The 22490-nt window shown below is 37.2% G+C and overlaps 1 protein-coding gene across 1 annotated transcript in view; it reads left to right on the forward strand.

Moving 5' to 3' along the window:
• Positions 1-3795: 3795 nt before the first annotated feature.
• brinp3a.2 (bone morphogenetic protein/retinoic acid inducible neural-specific 3a, tandem duplicate 2) overlaps positions 3796-22490 on the forward strand; it is a 50943-nt gene continuing 32248 nt past the window's right edge. The window contains exons 1-2 of the mRNA XM_028028533.1: positions 3796-4652; positions 18776-19141. Coding sequence (XP_027884334.1) covers positions 18921-19141 — 221 coding nt within the window. The 5' untranslated portion in view covers positions 3796-4652; positions 18776-18920. The remainder of the gene's footprint in view (positions 4653-18775; positions 19142-22490) is intronic.

Genomic DNA, 22490 nt, shown 5'->3' on the forward strand with positions numbered 1-22490 from the left:
TTGTAAAGACAAAAATACCACACCAGAGTTTTTTTGGGAGGGGGGCAGAAAAAGTTGAATGACCTCTCTGAGGAGTTTAAAAACTTCCTTCTGTTCATAAACCATTTGTCCCAGGATTGCAGAGATAAGCACATACCATAATAAACAGGGCAAGATACTGCTGCCTCTGGTTGATATTCTAATACCGAATCTGTGCTGCTGCAATAGAAATAGGGGGAACTTGAGATAGCTTGAGGTAATCTGTATGAAGTATGGGGTATATTCATCCCAAGCACCAAATAATCCTACCTGTTTTAAATATAGAATAGATAACTGCTGGTGCAATGGTATTCTGGGGGAGATGATAGACGGTGAAATGGAGTCAAAATGAATGGGCCCTTAGTTGAACAGACCTAAATTCATTCCACGGGCCCAGTGGAATAGAGTTATCTGAATCAACTGTCCTCGATGGCTGCCTGAGGGATATTGAAGACAGCTAAGGTCAAATTACAGGGGAAGTCAGCTTGTGTGTGACTGTGGTGAAATTACCTTAAGAGTTTACCAGAGCCTGACAGTCAGCCAGTCTGCTACGTGATGATCTACAAAGAAATTAGCCAGATTGCTAAAAAAAGAACGATGAAAATAATCTTCTTCTGAATAAAAGCCACAGTATTAACAAAAACACCATCACACTTGGTACATGAACAAATACTTTTCCCAAAAAAATAAATAAATAAATGTTTCCGGATGTCACTCATCACTGACATGGAAGAGAATTTCTTCCTAAACAAAACACTGACATTAGAAATTAAAGCTAAAAAAAGACACCGACATGTGAGAATACGTTTACTGGGAAATTGTCTCTACTCATCCACAGAGTTGCGAAGCTTAAATGGCCATGATTCTCTGCAGACACTCCCAGGTCCTCTAAAGAGGCTGTGCTGAAGGTGTAAATTAGTTACACATCCTTGCTCATTAAAGACACCAGAGCAGCAAATCCACTAGGTTGCTCCACTTCCACTATAAATGATGGGGATCCATTTGGGGAACATCATCACTCATTATTATGTTAATATATATCATTAAGGCTTCATAGTGAAATTGATACAATTACACTACTTAGTGGGTCACAGCCAAGAAAATAATGTAGGAGTGAAGATGGTTTCCAACATTAAGCCATAAAACATTTTCTGGGGAAATTTGTTAAAGAAAAAGTATTAATTGAATTTACAAACACTAAAGTGAATCTCAAAACTATTCATGCCTCTTGAACTTTTCTGTGTTTTACTCATTTTCCTCCATGAACTTTTAGTGGTCTTTAAAGTGGTATACTAACATGAATAAGATTTAAAAATGTGAAGTTAAAAATTTGAAAACTGTGGTGTATATTTGTATTTGGACACTCTGAGATGGTGCTGTGTAAAATTACCTTTCATTGAAATTATAGCTGCTACCAGCTTTGTTCACTTGCAAAACTTTTTGTTTGTTTGTTTGTTTTTTTTTACAAATTTTCTTTGTAAAATACTCCAGATCTGTCAGATTGAAAGAATAGCATCAGTGTACAGTACATAACATTCAAGTAATGTCACTGATCCTCAAGTGATTTTAGCTTTGGCCTTTGACTAGGCCATTCTAACACATAAATACATTCCATTGTCTCTTACTGTGTTGCGGTCTTTACTGAGTTTTCTTACAGCATTTCCTCGTATTTTGCTACATCTGTCTTACAATCACTCCTTCTGTTCTTTCTAAAGAAAGAACATCATGATGCTCCCTCCACCATGAAACATCACAAGTGGTGTGTTCTGGGTCATGGGCTTAGTTACTTGCATAGGTGAAATGCAATTTGCATTTTAATCTCATGAACAGAAAATGTTGTGGTACACGTTAAGGATGATTTATTGTAGCTTTCTTCTTTTTTGCTCTTCCATGAGGGAAGACTTGGGAAGTCCACTTCAGATTGCTCCACTTGGCTACAGAGCTCTGCAGCTCCTCCAGTGTGACTGAAGGTCTCTCGGCTACTCTCCTCACACAGCCTGTCAGTTTAAGTGGATGGCTATGTCTTGGTGAGTTTGTAATTTCCCCATGCATTTTTAAATGATGGATTTAACAGTTTTCTGTAATATATCAAAGGAAAATGTTGTATAATTTAACCCTGCTTAAACTTGTCGACATCATGATGCATCATGATGCTGTTTGTTCATTAACGATCTCAATAGGAGCTCATTGGCCTTCACAGAACAACAGCATCCATAAATAGATTAATGTTCACTTGTATAATTTTTAAAATTACACAGGTGAACTCCACTTTGTAATTAGGTGACTTCTGAAGTTTGTGCGTTGCACTGCCTGAAAGATGTTTGATGCAAATGCATCATGCCGCAATTTTCCAATTTGTATTTTTGAATTTAAAAAATCAAACAAACAAACAAAAAACGAGTGGCGTAAATGCAAAGTGCTGTGGATATCGCTATCTCATATTTTCAACCTTTCTGGTTGTCTTCCACATGCTGATTAGCGCTGATAAGCAAGCACCGACCTGGAATGGCTTAAAATGAAAGATAAATGGTCCGTGATAGGGATAGTAGTGCCATTTTTTCTAATGTGGCAAACAGATGGATGGGGTCACTTGAGAAAATAGTTGAATTAACGATATATTGTCAACTTTTTTTTTTAGATTGTCACTGTTTGCCCCTCCGTTCTGATCAGAACTGGCACTTAGGAGAATAAAACGGAGACTGTGTCACGTCGGATCAGACACAAACCTCAGCAGGGACGCGACATAAATCAACTTCAGGACCACGGACAGCTCCAGTCCGCCACAGCATACTAAACGTCCGCTGAAACACACCGGGAAGTGGGTTAATTAGCACCACACTGAGGCCGCAGCGCCTATAGAAGAACTCCACTATCGGATAGCTCTCACAGATTAATTTTAGTCGTTTCAGGGCAGATTTAGTCCATTTCCTTCCGGCTCAGCAAAATAACCAGGTGAAACTTCGACAGTACCACTGTGATATATATGCGTATGAGAAACTCACTAAGTTTCTCTACAGCACTTTTAATTCGTCCACGGCTATTCATAATTAGCCTAGTGATAAACATCTTGGATGTATTTCAAGCACGCGGTCCTGAAATGTACCTGTGAAGACAAAGTGTCCGTCACTGAAGGATGCACAGACTTTCAGCTGTAATTCTAACACAACACTTTCCTTGGATCTAACGGCACATTAATTATTCCTCTGAAAGGCTTCAATGGGGGAAAAAAAGGCTCTAGAAAGGCAACAGTTTCCATCCCTGACCAGTCAGCATGCTACATTCTCTGGAGGTGATTTTGATCAACGCAATCTAAAATGAAATCATGTGCCTGGTTACAGCGCTGATCCCAGCCGCTATAATGTGTACTGTCATGCTCATTATGAAAATGCCAGCCCCCATTCGTTCACTCTGTGGCCATATTGCCGCTGCATGATGGTTTGAACAGGGCTGCCTTTGGAGTGCCACTTAATAACTCACGGTTCATGCATAGGTGTGATCGGAGAGGATTAGACGTTATGTTCAACACCTTTTCTCTCTTCAAACTAATGTGACAGCTCAAACAGATAAGGACTTAAATGTTGACATCTTCTCGGGAGAGGGCGGGGGCGAAACTGTTCAGGAGGGGAATTCATTTAATTTCATTGCTCAAATCTTCAGAAGCAAATGCTGCATTAAAAGAGGCAGATTAAACTTAAAGTCAATGTCATTTTCCTCGCAGGTCAGCGTTTCAGCTAACGTGAGGAATGGAAATGACTTTTCACAAAGCGCTTATTATTATTCAAGCCACGTCGCCTACCTCTGTCCACCCTCCTTTGGCAGCTATTACAGAGAGCTACTTGTGTTTTAAACATGTGACAAAGTGAGAGAGGGGCGCAGGGGGAGAGCTGAGGCGCTCATGCCTGCTCTGTGCCGAGCGCCTGATGACAGTTCCTACAGGATCCGGATCCTGCGCTCCTCCACACGGCGATGCGGAGTAGGCGAATCAAGTAGCATAATACGCGGGGAGCAGACCGAATCCGCAACGGGATATTTCACAGTCTTCTTCTTGTTTGAGTGTCTTTCCACGTCCTTGCATTACATCACATCTGTCCGACGCTGGACCCCACCGATTCCTGACCGCAAAAACTACACTTAGGGGTCCCTCTAATCTAATCGTAAGGTCCTTTGCGCGCCTGGTGGCTCGCTCTTCCTCCCTTCTCTCCTCCTCTTCCTCCTCCTGCTACTCGTGTCTTCTCTTGACTCCATCTCCTGCTGGACGATTTCATTCTGTAAAGTCATTATCCCCAGAAAGGTCAAAGCCTCCGCTTCCTGGAACCTCGTTTTGCTCTGGGATAAGCTTGAGAGTCGCCGTGCTTTCTGAAAGTTTGTCATTGGTATAGAACCGCAAAGGCTGCTTCGGCTGTTCCGTGTTGCTGCCTTTCTTTGCAAATCACTTTTACCTGTTTTCGGAGCCCTGCACGTGCATTGTATTTTTTTTTTTTTTTTTTTTTTTTCATTCTTCTCTGTGGAGTGGCTGTTGAACACCAGCAAACTGTGAAATGAGTTTCGTTGCCATTCTGACTACTGATAACGTTGAGATTCTGCAAGAGTATGGGACATACTGAGTTGAACTTTAAGTGTTGTTCCAAACCTTGGTAAGTAACTGGTAATTATGCTTCTATTTGTTGAATTTAACTGTCTAAGCAGCATTTTTTTTATTTGTATAATTGCTCTTTAGTTTTCTGAAGTTTAGCCTTATGCATGAGAGACTGTGTTCCTGATCACAAAATAAGCAGGGACTCTAGAATGCTGTCCACATTTGCTCCACTACAGTCTTACAGATGTGCACAAAGTTCTGTATTTTCTGAGGTTCTTTGGAAATGCATACACACAAGCTTTGCTTGCCTGATCTGTATGAGCACACTCTTTCTCCTTCCCCCTTCCTACCTATTCCCGCCCCCACCCCACCCCTCATCAACACTGCCAGCCTTTATCTGCCTTTCCAAGAAACATCTCTAATCTATATTACTTAGGGTGTATTGGTATTCTCCACCCGAGGAGAATCAGATCTCCAACACTGATGTGTGGACACAAATGGGGTTGCACAGCATCAACAGTGAAGAGGAACCAGCCTACTGTTGTTCCAAAAAAAAAAAAAAAAGCTCCAACTGATTTGATAATTATACATTTCACCCTTAAGCGTCCCCCTCAAAGGCGGATTCTGAGTCAGAGTAACCTCATGAGATCATCAGTGGAGGCTGTGATAGCGAGCCAAAAGCCCTCAAAGAAAGCAAACAGGATTTTTAAATGTAATCATTCTGGCAAAACTGCAGTTTGGCTTGGGTGTTGTTGGTAGTGTTTTAAACTTGACTTCACATTAAACCCATATTTTGGAGACACGTTATGACACTGGGGAAAAGTGGGTTGTTGTTTTTGTAGAGCTTTGTAACAAAAAAAACAGGGGCTTGCAGCAGCTCTGTATGCCACTGGCTGAGTTTGCACCGAAGTGCCAAAGCTGGTTCTTTGTTCTCAAGTGTCCCTTATTTATCCCTGGAGACCAGTGAACCTTACCACATCCAGGCCTGAAAGGCAAACTGTCTCCTTCAGTGCCGAGGCAAATTTCTCTCCTATGTGTCAGTCAGCAAGACCACAGTCAGCACACGTCCTGAGTATCAAATAACTAATTCCTAAGATACGAGTTTGGGTTGAATATGTTTGTGTCCTATCTTTTGTGTCAGTTCATTTGTTTACCAGGGCGACAAATAGAACCATCTGTTTTTGAAGTTAATATACTGTACACATGAGAGAAGACCAACTGAGTTAGCAAACTGCTTTTACATGAAACGTGTGCCTGAGTTGGAGCACATGTATACTTGAGAATAATGCCTGAGGCAGGAATTACATCCTTTAAAGGGCTCCTTGTTCTTACAGCTTAGTGTTGGAAGGCTGATAGGGCCGAATGCAGCATCATTTGTATGTTTGATGGCTGGCAAAAGAAGGGAAGAAATGGGAGTAAACAAAAAGGAGCTTTGCCAACCCCCTCCCACAGACTACGCAAGTAATTGCAAATAATGCTCTGCAAGAGGGTTCTCCAGCTTATTTTTGGATAGACAGGCCAATATGTTTTTTTTTTCTCTTCAGTGCGGTGAATAACAGCCCCTGCCGAATGCTTCGAATTAAACTTAACCATGACTGATGTCTAATTGTAGGTGGGAGTATGAAGATTGAGGTAAAATCTGAGCTTAAAATAGATGTTAAAGGGGAGAATATTGGAGTCATAAAAGCTTTGGGGTTTGGGGTCTATTTCAGGGTCAAGTTTTGTAAGGATATGCTGAATGTCCACGGCCCATTATTTTATGATAATGAGCAAGCCAACGAGTTTAACTTCAATGTAAAATTGAAAAGAGTGGCTGCAAGGAGAGAGAGATGAAGATATGAGTGTAAAGGAAGGAAGGGAGAACATCATAAAGAGGTGAAAGAAAAAATCTCATTGAGGTACTTGAGATAGACTGGGCATTAAAATAGATTAGTTCGCATTAAGAACAGCTGTGGTATTAAACTAAAATGTCTTTCTGACTAAGACAACTGGTAATTACTTGTAGAGACATATTTTGGAGATTGGCAGATGCAAAAACAACAGTGTTTTTACAGCAAATTACCTGTTTTATTTAGTGAAATATGCTTAAGTAGACTTCATTTAAAATAAAATTATACAAAAAAAAACAAAAAAAAAACATAACAGGAAGGTTATTTGGTTATTTATGTCTGGTGGTTTCTGGTGACCACCAGGGAATAACACCAGCAAAACAGAAAAGCAAGCAACGAGCAGAGAGAAAGGAATGGGTCCCTGTAATTTAAGATGGACCTTTGTCCCTGTTCACACAAGGCCACCACTAGAAGAGATCTATTTGGGATTCACTGTGATTTATAGAAGTGTCACTCTCTGTATATGTTCTCTGCCGCTCAGTTATATGCAACTATAAAAAAAAAAGGACGCAAGTGAGAAGTTTACACTCTGAGTTGCAATTATTAAAGTTACCTTTTCCCCTTTTAGCTTTTGACTGAAGCTTTTATGTACCACATCCCTAAGATTTAAGAAACCAAATAAATACAAATATGGAAGATTCTCCATTAGATCACACAAAAGCATTTTTTATTATTATTTTTTTTAACAATAAAATTTAGTTGCTATTTTCTTTGTTAGATTTCCGATTTTTACGGTCAGGTCTCCATTTGATGTGCAAAGAGCTTTTTTATTTATTATTTGAACCATGTTTCTCTGTTGGCCTGGTAGTTGTCTGCTGTCAAGTTTCTAGCTCTTAAAAGGAAATTCTGACATTTTCAAGATCAGATTAGATTTTTTTTTGAAAAGCACAGGGTGATATGCTCCTTAAACACAATGACAGTGTGCCACAGCAGAGTTGCACTGTGGACTGACGAAAATGACGCTCGCTTTTGGTTTTTCTGCTATCTGATTCCATTTCTTATGCAGAACTGAGAGTAGATATAGCAGCCACATGAACGAACAGCACATGACATTACCCTTTACTTGTACCTCACCCCGATATTGGTACCACAGTTACACTCAAGAACAAATACTTAAATGTGCTTTGTCAGTTGCCAATTAGTTAATCTCCAAATAATCCTCTGTGTAAAGCAATTGTTTCCTTATCAGGAAAGAAAGTCTTATTATTGCAGCTCATGTCATAATTCCATTCCCTCTGTTCTACAGTGTGGCAGCCAGGCTGACTGCTTGTTCATTTTAATGCGGCTCTCTGTGTCTTCAAATATTGCTTTGGGTGGTTAGTGTGAGAGAGCAGTGGGTCTGACTGTGTGTTTTGGTGAAATTTTCTCTAACACGAGAAGGGATGAGACGTTATCATTCTGAGATGAAAGTGTTAAATGCGTTTGGAAAAGCTTATTGGTGTTATTGTTATTGCTAAAGCTTATTAGAGTTGTGAGTGAGAATTAGGGTTGTGCGGAATTACATTCATTGGGCCTTGTATTAATTACAGGTGGTAAATTGTTTATTAACCAAAATAGTGAATTAGTCAATGACATGACAGCAGTAAATTGCAGCTATGTAGATGTGGTGAAAATGAAATGGGAGATAAATCAGAATGCAAAAAAGGGCATTGAGGTGATTTAAAATGTGTCGCGGTATTTGTTGGTACCAGACAAGCTAGGCAGAAAATTTCTGAAATCGCTATTCCTCTGTTTTTGTATGCTCATCCATCTCCTCATGCTTACAGAGAATGGCTAAAAAAACCCCATAAAATGTCCATTGAGCAGCAGTGGCTTGCATGAAAATGCATTGTTGATATCAGAGATCAAATAAAAATTTGTCCAGACCCATTCAATACATTACATTTTTCAAAAACACCAATTTATGCCAGGCGCTTTATCACAAATTGAAACACATTATATAGATTGATTACACACAGGTGGATGCTTGAAAGCCTTTATTTATGTTAATAATGATGCTTTTCTATTCACAGCTAATGAAAACATGACATTTAAAATTAGAATGTTACAATGGACCTATTAAAAATTATTTAAAAAACAGAATTCTGGGATTAAATAAAAAGAGTGTTTAATACCTGCTTAAAGGTTATTTTCACGAGGTACTTTTAGTCTTGCAAACAACCTATGGGGAAAATTATTCTAATTGACTGAATATGACTGTAGACTGGATCGAGTTGATATGGCAACATGTAGTTTAAAATATACCACTATTTACAACCAACGTACACAGGGCCACCTCCAACATTTCAAATCTAAAAGTAGATGGACTAATGCAGCAGAAGACCATGTTGCATTTCAGTCTTTGGTGCTTTTAACAGGAAACTGCCCAGATTTTACACAGCTTCACCAAAATGAAAACTTGTATCAGCAGTTCAACCTTGTGGGAGTGGTGTAAATGATGTGAGGATATTTTTGGCATACTTTAGGCTGTCTCTTGCTAACTGAATGTAGTCAACAGAGATCTGCAATGATTTAGGATTTGAAAACGATTCTTCTTGAAGTGTTGTCATTAAAAAAATTCAAAAAGCCTCTTCAGAAAAAATGCTATTGCTTGCATGTTATAACATTGTAATTATAACGAGTTCCCACACACAGATAATACTCTATACAATTTGATCATGACATAAGCCAGCCTCCAACAGGTTGTTTTGAATTTATCAAAAATTGGAACATAGCTCTTGCATCTAATGTATACAGCCTATGTACAACCCTGCTAGAGATTCTGTTGTAACATTTGAATCACAAAAATGACCCAGTAGTAACGTAATTCATTCTCCCACGACCCAATGTATATTTATTTACCTGTGGTGACATGGAATAGTTGTAGCTAGAAAGAAAATGTATAGGAATCCCTTCATCTTGATAAAAAACTGTTACAATGTGCTCGTTTTAAACATAATGTAACTCAGACAAATTAAAATACAAAAATTTAAACTGTTTACAACAAAGGTTAATTTGCTATACCTGATCATAAAGAAGGAGAAAGAAAACAACACACTACTCCAAAGAAATAACAGGTCTTTATGTTTGCTAAATCTCCTTCATTTTGTCTTGTTTAGACCTCAGTGGCACTTGCTCTACAAAACACCAGCATATATAACATGTGAGTAAAGATGATTTACCAAGCACCTTTTCAGACAGATGTCACAACCTGCTTCACAGAAAGGGTAACCCAACAAAATACACAATAAGGCACAATACAGAGAACAGAACACAAACACAATCATACAAGATAGGAAACAGTGTTTTATGAGCTTTAAAGATCACTGTACATCATTCTTACAGAACTGGTCTTCATCTTTTCTGTTGCTAATTGGATCTACAGAAACTCAAGATGTCAAAATAATCAATTAGGAGGCACAGTCATTCCCTCACAACTGCTTTTGCAAAGGTCCCATCCTCCCACAGCTACATCGCGCACATTACACTTCAAACTTTCATTTGACCTTCCACTGATCCACATATCTCTGATTCATATCTTATTGCTCCGGGCTTTAGTGTATAATGATTATAAATGCATGTTTGCAGCTTTGTAAATGTGTGGTTTTATCAGCCTGCATGTGAGCACTTTTAATGGTGACATTTCTTGCCTTTGAAGTCTTCCTCCTAGGACACCACAGCAGCTCATCCTTTGTACTTTTTGTATGACAGCCGGATGAGTTAAACTGGCAGTCGTATTAGAATTTCACAAAGGCTGTGTTTTACCCCTGGTGCTGGTATGAGAGGTATTGTTGACAGTTGTAGAAGAGAAGATAACTGGGTTAATTAGGGCCAAAAACCTCATTAGTCAGCACGGAAGGGAAGTTTTAAAGTTTATCAGTTCCTGTTTCCTTATTTTGAGGATGGTTTAAGGGCTGGCTTGCAGACAAGTTACAAAGCGGATCCTGTTGGAAAAAAAACATTGAGATGAAATATTTTAATCAAAACCCCTCCTGCAAAGCGCTCGCCTCACAGCCATCTCATCCTCCATCACTGTTTTCCTTTTAATGTGTTCCAACTGTGAGATATTATAAATAGTGGCTCATTTCAATTTGCACATATTCATGCGAACAAAGGCGATCTGCGGTGGGGAGTGTTCCAGTCATGGATATGGACACAGAGAAACCACGCAGCCAGGTAGATTCACACACAAACAAGGCTCTGGTAGGTGACCATCGCTGCGCTGGCATCCTCCAGTAAGTGAGCAGATGTTCAGGGGCTGAATGCTCTTTTTTGTTCCAGTCTCTAAAGAAAACGGCTGGTGAAATCTTCAAAAAAAAAAAAAGATTGAGCTTGGGAGTTCCCTCATCTCATCAAGCTTACTGTAACCTCTTGAAGACAGACTGAGAGTCAGGGTCTGACAATCCAGTCAGTAGTCAAGCCTTTATCTCTAGAGGAAACATGTAATTTTCTCTACTTGCTTTGAAATTTGGCCAACACATACAAATTCATTGATTATAATGAACATAAACTCATTTTTATAAGTTAAAAAAACACCCAGCAGGTGAAATTTTAGGATAATCCTTCTGTCAAACTGACAACATTGTTAAATGAGTTGAAGAAGTCAGAATCAATTAAAGTGTTTTGGGATAAGCCCTAAATGTCAGGTATTATGATTCACTCAGAAAAGTTGAATTGTATTAAATGAAAAGGCTTTTTTATCACAAGATGCTGGAAAAAACAATTCAGATGCAGCCTGTGAACTCAACCTGGAACATGTATTAATGCATTCGTCTTGATCATTTGGAAGGAAAATGTTACATCAACAAAGAAACTGATTTTTACACAGATGTTTCAGATTGCCGGAGGACATGCCAACCTGATACAATGCACGTCAAACCCATGTGTAACTACCAGCACAGCTTGTAATGAAAAGTGCCTTTGGCTCAACATCTCATCATTTTATTGACTTTCTTTTAAAACATTTTGCCTCGAGGAAAACCATTTTCTTTAGATCATTCATGGACACGTTTTATTATTTCTGTTCTTCACTTTAAAGAATGTGCTATACATATTTTATATATTATTAAAAAAACAATATGTTTTATTCTAATTCTTGTTAAACACTGTATTAGCACTTCTACTACAGGAGGTACCTGTATCATTTCAAATCACAAAGAAAACCACGGAGTTGATGACAGTAACATGTAACAGTACATAACACTCAAACTTCTGTTCAAGCTTCAGTTAATAAATAATTTTATATATATATATATACAGTATATATATAAGCGTCAGACCTTTCTGACATTTACTTGATTATATGTTCTACAATGTAAAAAAAACTGGAAAGAAACTGACATAAGATTTGGCTGAATTTGTTGAGTGTTAAATAAACACCTCAGAGTTAATTTGATATTTGTACAGCCTAGTGTCCCAGTGCAGCATGTGCAGCTGTTGGGAAAACCCCCTCTCCTCAATCAACATTCCTCTGACTCGCATTTTATATGTTCACAAAGTTTGGGCTGACTGAATGCGCCAGACTGCCATTTGGACTTGAGTTGACTTTTCTCCAGTATTTTTGATGTTTACGTTCGACTTGATGTTGTTTCAGGTGAGTAATTCGTTTAAGTGCAGATTGAGTCTAATAAGCTGCTCTGCCTTAGCAGAGTGCTATTATTTGACTCCATTTTCAGAATACACAAGTAGCGGATTGAACATTTTTCAGGTTTACTGTTTCTGATAAAACACTGTGAGCTGTAGCCTCTGGTGGTTGATTACGTTGTTTTGAGTTGGGCAAACATCGTTATTGATATGTGCAAAATGATTTTAATGGTTGCAACGTGATAATCAGGTTGTCTTTGAGGAAGGTTAAGCAGTATTTAATCTGACAGCAATTAGCCATCAATATACTGCTGTTGTTTAGATATTGTTTTATCCATAAATGTAAAATTCAACCATTACTTAAAAAATGGCTGTTTTTGTAGCAATTGTATAGTCCTGTCCGTCATAAAAAAAACCCCAGCAAAACAGTTTTTTTTTTTGGTGGGCCCTTGATCTGCTGGGACTTTAGGTCGAATGAAGACAAAGCATTGCAATTAATACAAGGAAGTGGGGATTTTTTATTAAGTAAATATTTATTTAGATCAATACCTACTCTTCAATGAATCCTCTTGTTATGGTGGGTGGTGGGTGTAAGGAGTTGTAGAATTAGATAGATTTTTGGCAGTCACTTAAATGTCCTTTTGTTTCACACCACCTCTTCGGTTTCATGTCGTTTCATGTCGGAACAAGAAAGACCTCCACATAGATATTTCTTTCCTGTTGGAATATATAAGACCTTGTCACAGGTGTTGTTTGAAGGATAACTTACACAGGACAAACCATCAATTCATCAGATAACAAGTCTGAACATGGTGTGCATGGGGACACATGCTGACTCTCAATTTAGAAAGATAATTGCTGGACATTTTTATAACTAAATCCTGATGTCAGCTTGAAAGCATGATATATAACGATGGATGCACATATCTGAAAAAAATAAAGTGCACAAGAAACCAACACTTAAGCCCATCTTCAGGCTTAATGTGGTGAAAGGGTGACTGTTCAGGCTTGAGGTCCTCATCAGTATTTGTGTAGGGTAGACCATATTAAAAACTACATACACATAAGTTACATAGTGTATTCAAAACCATATAGACATATTTAATTCAACAATTAATCTTGTCCATAATATTAATAATAATAAAAATGTTTCTAACAATATAGAAAAGCATTAGCCCTACTCATAGTTCTGCATGGATCCCATCTTAAATATGGGGCAATTACCTCCAGTGTGACAATCGGCCAAAGCTAGTAAATCTTCCAAATTTCCGACTTGCTGTAAAACACCAACCTTCTATCCTGTTATCATGATCAATTTAAAGTCACTCCTAGCTCAATTCAATGTAATTTTGTTTATTATCAGCTGATTCACAATAAACATCTCATGGTAATTTAGAAAATAAACAAATAAAATAAATATACAGAAATATATAATCGGTTCAATCAACCATGTAGATAAATTCAAAAACACGCATCACAATTTGATTCAGGTTAAAAAACAATGCATTGAAGTTTAGCTTTTTATGTCAATTGATAAAAGGTTTTCTAAAAACATTGGCTGCATCAAGTCACAGATTTTGCAGTGAACCCTCATACTGAGTAGGTGTGTTATTATAGATTGAAGGAACAACTTTTAAGTTAGATTTTTCTCGAGGAGAAACACAGCTACCCTATAAGAATTGAACCAGTAGTAAAAATGTGGTGTGAAAAGGAGATTAGAAAAGGAGTACCTCCTATTATTAATAATTTGAGTGAAATGTTTGAATACTGTTTGTAGAATAATTGTGATAATGTTTTCACAACTGCCAAACTGAAAACAAAGCAGCATAGCCCTTTTATGGTTTGGTAAACAAAACCCAGCTGCTTTTACTGCAGCTCATCCTATTTTGCTTTTTACTGAAAATAGAACTGGCATCTGCATACTTAGGGGATGCAAATCTTCATTATATTTGTGTCTGGGAAATCTCTTTCTCATCATTTGCACTGTTGTCATAACTCCATTGAGAGGGCCTTGCACCATCAAAAAATGGCTTTCATTTTTATTCAGCATATCTGAACAGCCTTGGGCTATTGCTGGCACGCATTGTGCAAAATTATATTTGAGTGGCTTTACAGGAGCCCCAGTGCTTGTGCTTTGCATCAAATGAAATTTCCATCCTGTTCTATCCTCCGACCTTTTGATATGTTTTTTTTTTTAGATTAAGGGTTTTCTTGCCTAAAGAAAGATAGATGGAAAGCAGTGTTTGCGTAAGATTAGAAATTTGACATAATTCTCTTTCAAAATCCAAACATCCAATAGTACAGAGTCTGCTGATAAAGGCTTAGTAGATAACTTTATTTGATTAATAATGTAATACTGTACCTACCTACACCCGCCTGAATGTTCGCTGGGAAAACTGTCACAGTAAGCGTGTAAAATGTGGCGAATGTGAATCAAAACTGGGTTTCAGGGGTATTTGAGATTGCAGAGGAGGAATGTGGGCTGTTTGAGGGAAGAAGAAATAACCAGAAAAAAAAACAAAGACTATGAAAAGTCGGAAGAAGGTGTTGATGAGAATAGACATGGCAGAATTTTCCTGCATCAGCTTTTGGATAGCTGCCTGGGGGCTGATCGGATTAAAGAGTGTTTTAATGTGACCTTTGTGCTGTGTTTTGATATTATCATGCTACACATTTCCCTTTGTGCAAGGTCACATTTTCTACACAATATGCACAATGTAGACTAAGGAAGTTTCTACCTATGATACAGAAAATTGAATATATGCAGCTACACTGTCTCATTGATTCATTATCATACATTTTGATAGAGCAACCTAGTCTTAAAACAAACACTGTAAGGCTGTTGCCCATAACCTTGTCAGATTTTGACAATACACACAAAGGCTGGCTCTTTACTGCTAAAGAAACATCTGCTGAAAAAGAGGCAGATACTTGAGCTCAAACAGAGAGCATGGCAGAAGACAACAGAAATGCTGGGAAGACAGATCTCCCTCTGTCTCAGTGCGAATAAACTATTCAGTACCGCTAGTATGAGAACAGAAGCTGTTAAAGTAGTCACTCACTCTTTTACTTCTCCCACAAAAACATACAGCTAAGGAGACGTTGCAGAGAATACTGTTGTTTTTTATAGAGAAACGCATTTTTTCTTTCCACTGTACTATTAAAATTCTATGCTGTGCTTAATTGCCTAGACTGTATTTAATATTATATGTATAAGTAAAGCAAAATTCAAAATTTTGAAAGTAAAAAAATAACTATGCAGACTTGTTTCCAAATGTGTCTTCCTTATGTACTTTCTCATTGACTGTAAGCTATTTCCAATTTGATTTTACATATGCAATCAAGATAAGTGGGGGGCAATAAGCCAAGTAAAAATTAAATTATAGTGAGTTATTTTTTGATCCACTTCATAAGACCGATGTATAACACCATGGACAGGCAGGACTTTCTTAGTGCTCAGAAAACACTGACTGACTCTGAATAAAATAATCTAATTTTCTGCCAGTATTCACCAAATTAAGTTTTACCTTTTTTGTGTAATCTAGCCAATGAACTATGCCACAAAACAAAGGAAGGAATGTCATGGATTATTTTCTAATTATATGTTTTGTGGATTTAGGGACATAATTTGTTCTTATATTTGGAACTATTCTAAGTTGCAACCAATTCTGTGAAAATCTAAAAAGCTTTTTGTATAAATGAGAAAAAAATCTTACATTTTTACAACAGAAAGTTCAGTATTGTACTCTCATAAGGGGTACAATACCAATGGATCCATTGACTAGCATGTAAGAGTTTTGACGATTAGCATTAAGGGTTTTAACCAGTTATTTACTGTGACAGTGTTTCAGGTCAGTTAGGATTTTATTATTATTATTATTATTATTATTATTATTATTATTATTATTATTGTTATTATCAAAAATGTCAAATAATTGATTGTAAAACTTTAGAGATTTTGGATTTTCGAGTCACTAGAGAGAACTGGTCGATTCTACAGTCAGGCTTGCAAACTGCCTTTCTTTCAAGTCTGCCTGCATTTTTTTGTGCAGCTGAGAACAGGGCTTTTTGAAGATCACTCCAAAACTTGTCTTCATACAGCCACTTAACAAATTTGCTTGTATGCTTTAAGGAGCAAAGACACGTTACTGCTGGTGTCTTGAGTTGTTGCTTAAACAATTCCATGCAATGTTATTTTTCTGACACAGTGTATCTTGTGAAATGCAGCCGTCCTATTCTGCAGCAAAGCAATTCCAAAACATTTTGCTGTAGCTCTCATACATCACTGTTGGCGCGGTGTTCTTGGAGAGTCAGGAATCATTTTGGAGCTCTTACTGATGTAATGTGAGAAAAAGAAAAGGTTTATTTTCATTTAATTTTCAACAGCGAGAAGGAAAATATTATAATATGTAATGCTTGTCCTTTTTTTAAAGTGCATTTAAATATCTAACTATGTGAAAGTTAATGATTCATCCCCCTTACAAATACAGTCTATTTATAAGCTGAGTGTACCACTATATAAAAGATGATGGGATATTTTAGGTTTTCATAGAATTGCCAGCTTGTTTCATTCTGTAGTAAAGATGATGTTGCTTCTTATCTGTACACAGGGTAAATAAAAAAATAAAAATAAAAAATCTAACTAAGTAAACCTATCAAGTCATTAACTTTGCAATCTCTGATACACAAGATCATGTGCTGACAGTGAAGAGAAAAGATTCCCTTTTAAACCTGCTGAACCTAGTTTTGTGTAAGCACCTATTTGCTTCAACTGACTGAGAGTTTGAGAAGACTGAGCACACACACCAAACACACAGACGCTGTGGTCCAGCAGCCCTTTATATGTTAAGGAAAAAATAAAGACATAGTGGCTTTGTTTAGGAGAGAAACACAGCTAAGCAGATATGCTCTGAGTCATTAGTGAAATGAATAGGATAAAAAACAGAAGGCATGAAGTTAGTGGCACCATTTGTTCCTTTAATTATTTTGTCTATAAAAGAGATAAAATGGAAGCATATTCTAAACATATCCAACTGAGAACAATAACAATCTTTGTTTTGCACACAAACGGTGAAATAAATCAGGCTGTGCATTAAGGGGATTCTTTCTTCTCACAGCTTCCTGCCTGCACTCTCACAGTATGAAACAAAAACTTTCCTATAACCAAAAGGATGAAATGAAATTTGTTTCATGGCATTAAAATTCAAAAAAACATTCAAGTGAACAGCAGTGCATGACATGATCCAATAGTTGTTGTTTTTTTAACAAATAGAGAAGCGTCTGTCATTTCATTGTTTCTGATACTATAATTTAATGACTACTATAGTTTTAGTATGGTTGTAATTTTGATATGCAGAGTGAGAGCTGACAGTCAGTTTTTCAGCCAAGGATATTTAAATAAACCAAGTGTTAAATTCTACTTCACTCATAGCTAAGTTAAGCTTAAAGTCAGTGTTGCCAGCAAACATAGGCTGTTCTACTATTTTTAACAGATAAAGGTAAAAGTAAAGGTACCGTAATTTTATTTATATAGCACATTTTCAGCAACAAGGCAATACAAAGTGCTTTACAGGAATTAAAAGGAAATACAAACAAAATAACAAACCGAAGGAAAGAGGGAAAAAAAGAGAAAAATAATCTAATGTTGATCTAAAGGATGTAAGCTAGGTGCTCCTGTTCAGGGCTGCTAAGTATCCTCTGGTCTAATTCCATTTCAGATGTGCAAAGTGGTGGAATATTTAAGCAGAATATGGAATAAATGCCAATTAAAATTAATAGAAGTTTTTAAAATAAATATGCTGTTACGGGAAGTTGTATGACTTCCATCCATCTATGGGCTCGGTTACTTAACATGCAGTCTTCTGCTTAACAGACCTGCTGCTCTTGTTCCTTAGCTTGGCAACTGTGCTTTTAAATAGAATCAGGCAGTGTTTGGTGGAGCTCTTTTAGTGTTCACACCATGACTTTCCAAAGAGCAAACCGTTTGTCTTGGAAACAAGAGGGATGTGTAGAATTATGTCCAAACAGATAAGGAAAAGTTGGTTGTTTCAAATCATGGAAAATTGCTCTCACTTTAAAACTTTCCAGACTTAAGGATGAGCGATGGCAGCTTACCAAAGCGACCTGAAGCTATACAAACGCTACATTTGAGCAGTAAAACTTCATTTTTTTTAAAATAGCAATTTTCTTTGAGATTGGAAAATGATTAATGCTCCCTAGTGTGTACACTTGTTTCTAAACATATAAGCAGGATTCTATAAAACAGGCATAAGAAGAAATGCAAAATAAATAAATAAATAACTTGACTGTAAATGAGGCAGGTCAGTTCCCTAATAATAAATGGTAAGTGATGCACTTGCCAGGAAGTTGGATTATGACATTTTTGCTGTGACCTTTAGCATTTTAGGCACTGTCATCTGTGTCAGGTGTGAGGAGCTTCAGTAAAACTCCATCCAGCAGGCTGATTATCTTATGGGCATGCAAAATGTGCTTTCTTGATAAATTTGAACATTACAAACAAATTATTTTCTTAACAGTAATTCATTTAGTGATGATGATGGATAATGTACCTCTTAACAAGAGGTCAGCTCACACATTTCATCCTATGCATGCAATGAGATGCCTTTAAAATAGTTTTTTTCAGCTTTTCATTTGTTGTATTGCTTGTATTGTGTCTTTTCTGGTTGCCGTGTTGCTTTTGTTGGTAACTGTGTGTTTATATTTTTTCTAGGCGTTTGGGGTGCATTGAGGTGATGCAGGTCCCTCGGTTATCCCAGTGGACGAGCCAGCTAATGACGGGTGCATTTGTCTGCTGAACGTCCCCCATCACCACCAGCCTCCATCCCTCCTTCCCTCCCACCCGCCCTCTATCGCTGATGGCTCTATGGGGCATCATCAGCCTCAGCCTTCATTGCTGGGTGTGTTTACGACCCTGCGCGACAGCAACAGCTGCTCCAGCCAGCCTCCCTAATGACAAACCCGGGGGACCTCTCGACTGGCTCCTTTCAGATAAGGGGCCCTTCCACCACTCCCCAGAGTACATCGACTTTGTGGAGAAGAACCGGCAGGGCTTCTCCACCAGATACAAAATATACAGGTGAGCTGTGCTCATGTGATGAAATGCCTCTTTAAATATATCTACACCTTCACATATTTCATCACTCATTTTTTAGACATTAAGCAACTCTCTCTTTAGTTTCACATAATAAATTTTGAAGTTGCCTTTAAAAATGATCTTATGCCTGTAAGAATGTTTCAAAATCAGTATATCAGTAAGCATTGGTATTCATACAAGTTTTTCTTAATCACAATCTTTGCAGGAAATATGAAATCAGAGCAACTTATTCATCTCTGAAACCCTCCAGCTATTTTATTTGATTAATAAAAATGTGGAAATGACAGCTAGGAGACTTTCTTTTAAAACATTTATGTTTTTGAATTAATGAAGTTATTATCACAAAAGATTTACAGGCACCAAAGACAAAGACTCTAAATTAAAATATCTTTGAAGGTGGCTTAATGTAGTAATATGGAGTGAGAGCCATTCTGCATCATTCCACTGGGTGCATTAACGACAGCCCTGCTTTAGTCCACTTTAATAAAACACTAGTTCATTTGCCTAGAAAGTCTACTTTGTTTGTTTGAATGAACAACTGAACTCTGATGTAGACCAAAAGAGCAAACCCTGGTCCACCTAAAAATCTAGGTTTTGATTTTTAGGTGGAAAACTCTGCTGTGGTTTGAATGCATATTCAAACCAGTGAACTCTGCAGTGGTTTGAATGCATATGCAAATACCAAGTGGACTCATGACTGCTCCAAAAACAGAAAATGAACTATGGCACAGGGCATTATGTGTCCGTAGAACCAAACACCGAATAATCTCACTGATGCATATTTTGAAAAGTGTAACAAAGGAAAATGCCCTTCAATGGACCCCAATCTTTCCAATGTGTACTCTTCATTTTGTTTAGTGACCTATTTCTCTCACAACGCCGTACGGTATGACACGGTAGCAAATGAATCAATGAACGTTTGTTGCAAGACTATTTAGATTTTTTATGAGTGCCTTGCTGAAGTATTCATACCCTTTGACTTTTATTATAAAACAAAATTAATCTAAAAATCCAAAAACAGTGGCTTACATGCAAATGCAGACCCTTTACTCTCGTACCCTAGCTAAATTCAAAACAACCATTTTCCAGATTTTTGGAAGTATCACAAGTCACAAATACTAGATTTTGTCAATTTGTATGAGTTAGTAGTGTAAATACAGCTGTTCTGTGAAGGCCTTAGAAGTTTATAAGAGAATATTTATGACAAAAAAGAGCATTGTAAAGACCAAGGAAGACACCAGGCAAGTCAGAGATAAAGTTGTGGAAAACATGTAAGTTAGGGTTAGGTTAACAAACAAAATCTAAAGCACTGGGATAGCACATGGTGTAGAAGTGGCGAGGCAGCTCCAAACACGATCTTGATGCAGCTGCTCAGGGTTTGATTCCAGAATCTGAGATTTTGCCTCCCCCATTATCTCTGTCTTCATTTTCTTTAAAACATAGAATTTAGTTTAATTTTATTCATCTTCTGAGTCTTTTGATTTTAATTTTGAGCTCATTGAAGCCCTTTAAATATCTTCCATGTATTTGAACTTATTTATTTGAACTGCTGCAAATAAAGGCCACTAGTGGCAATAAAAAAACCAAAAATAAAAAAATTTAAAAAAGCATTGGACAGCTCATGGAAAGCTATTTTTATTACATTATCAAACAATGGAAAGAAAAGGCTACGACTGCAAACATACCAGGACTTGGCGATGCTCCCAAAGCGATGGACCAGGCAAAGAAAACATTAATCAGAAAAACATCTAAGAGCGCCAAAGCAACTCTATAGAGCTTCTGCAGTTAGGGTGGAGAAACCTGTTAACATTATTATCTGTTGATAATTATTAGTTTCGCAATTCACAAATCTGATGTTTATGGAACAGCAACCACAAGAAAGCTATTGTTGAAAGAAACAAGAAGTAACATATTGTCACCCTAATAGCATAATTGCCTAAGTGCTATGCAGCTTGCATCAAAACATATAGCAGACAAAACAAATATTATGTAGGAAAGTGCCCTGATTAAATGATATCAGTATATAACTTTTTGGTATTATTGCAAAATGAAGTGTGTAGCAGAAAGCTAATACTGATTCCATACTTGTCACCCTGTCACCACAGTGGACTGTGATGGTGTGAACACCATGCCACAGGAATGCTTTCCGCTTTTCATAAGCAGGGACAGATAAATTAGGCAGTTAATGGGAAGAAAGGTTGGTCAAAATAAAGAGCAGACCTGTGAGAAATTATTTAATAATAGAAAAGAAAGGTAGGACCTGGGAGGAAAATGCAATTTAGTTAGTAAGTAACCATGTGTTCACAGCACCCTTAACACTATGTGCTTATCAGTTTGTGTTAAGGTTTGGTAAAAATTAAGCTAAGTAAAAATGACAATTTAGGAACAAACAGAGGGAATCCAAAACTGATGGGTATAAAACATTGTAAAAGTAATTTAATCTGTTAATTTATATTAATTTGTGTGTTGTCATAGAAAATTACTTTAAAAAGAGTATGAATGAGAAGTAGTGACAGATTTATCAAAATCTTGCAAGGTGAGAGGAATTATACAGTCAAGGGAGTCTGTCAAGTCTGTCTTTTATAGGTTGTAGTCAGATCTTGTGACAGGAGGTTGTCATTTTTTGTGGGTATTTCCCGACAAAGAAAAGAGAGGCTTGATTGAACTAAAGGCGTGAAGTGGTGGATTGTTATGCACCATGTGCTTTATGGACCTTAACAAATCTCCATAAAGCTCAACTGTTTGCCTTTTGTTAAGAAAAGAGGGTTGTCTCTATTTGATGGTAAAGAGGATAGCTTTGATTCTGATAAGTTCAGGAAGGTAACACAATGTTTTTCTCAAGCATGAAGGATCAATTCCCTGTTGTTTTATGACACAGATGAGAGAGCATTTGAGCAATCTTATAAGACTACAGCATTCAACTATTCTAGAATAAAGTAGGGATGAGGAGCACATTATAACATTTTCTATTACAGTGTGGATGTATATAAATCTCTGATATGTATGTGATAAGAGAGTGTATTCGCATCTTTACGGATGCAGATACACATACAGGGAGGTATTATGTAAAAATATATATATTTTTTAGCTTTACTTGACGCTGTAATGATACTCCTCTTAACCTCAAAACTCTTATTTATTGTACTGTATTTAAATTATTGGCTTTTAATATTTTTAATTCAACTGAAGACATGGTTTTCTTCTTTACAACTATGCACTACTTCTGAGTATGCCATATAATAATACTTCGGAATACATTTAATTTTATGGTTGTAACATGGCAAAATGAGAAAAGGTTCATGACATATGATTACTTTTGGAAGTCATTGAG

This window comes from Xiphophorus couchianus, chromosome 9 (genome assembly GCF_001444195.1).
Source record: "Xiphophorus couchianus chromosome 9, X_couchianus-1.0, whole genome shotgun sequence".
NCBI classification, from domain to species: Eukaryota; Metazoa; Chordata; class Actinopteri; order Cyprinodontiformes; family Poeciliidae; genus Xiphophorus; species Xiphophorus couchianus.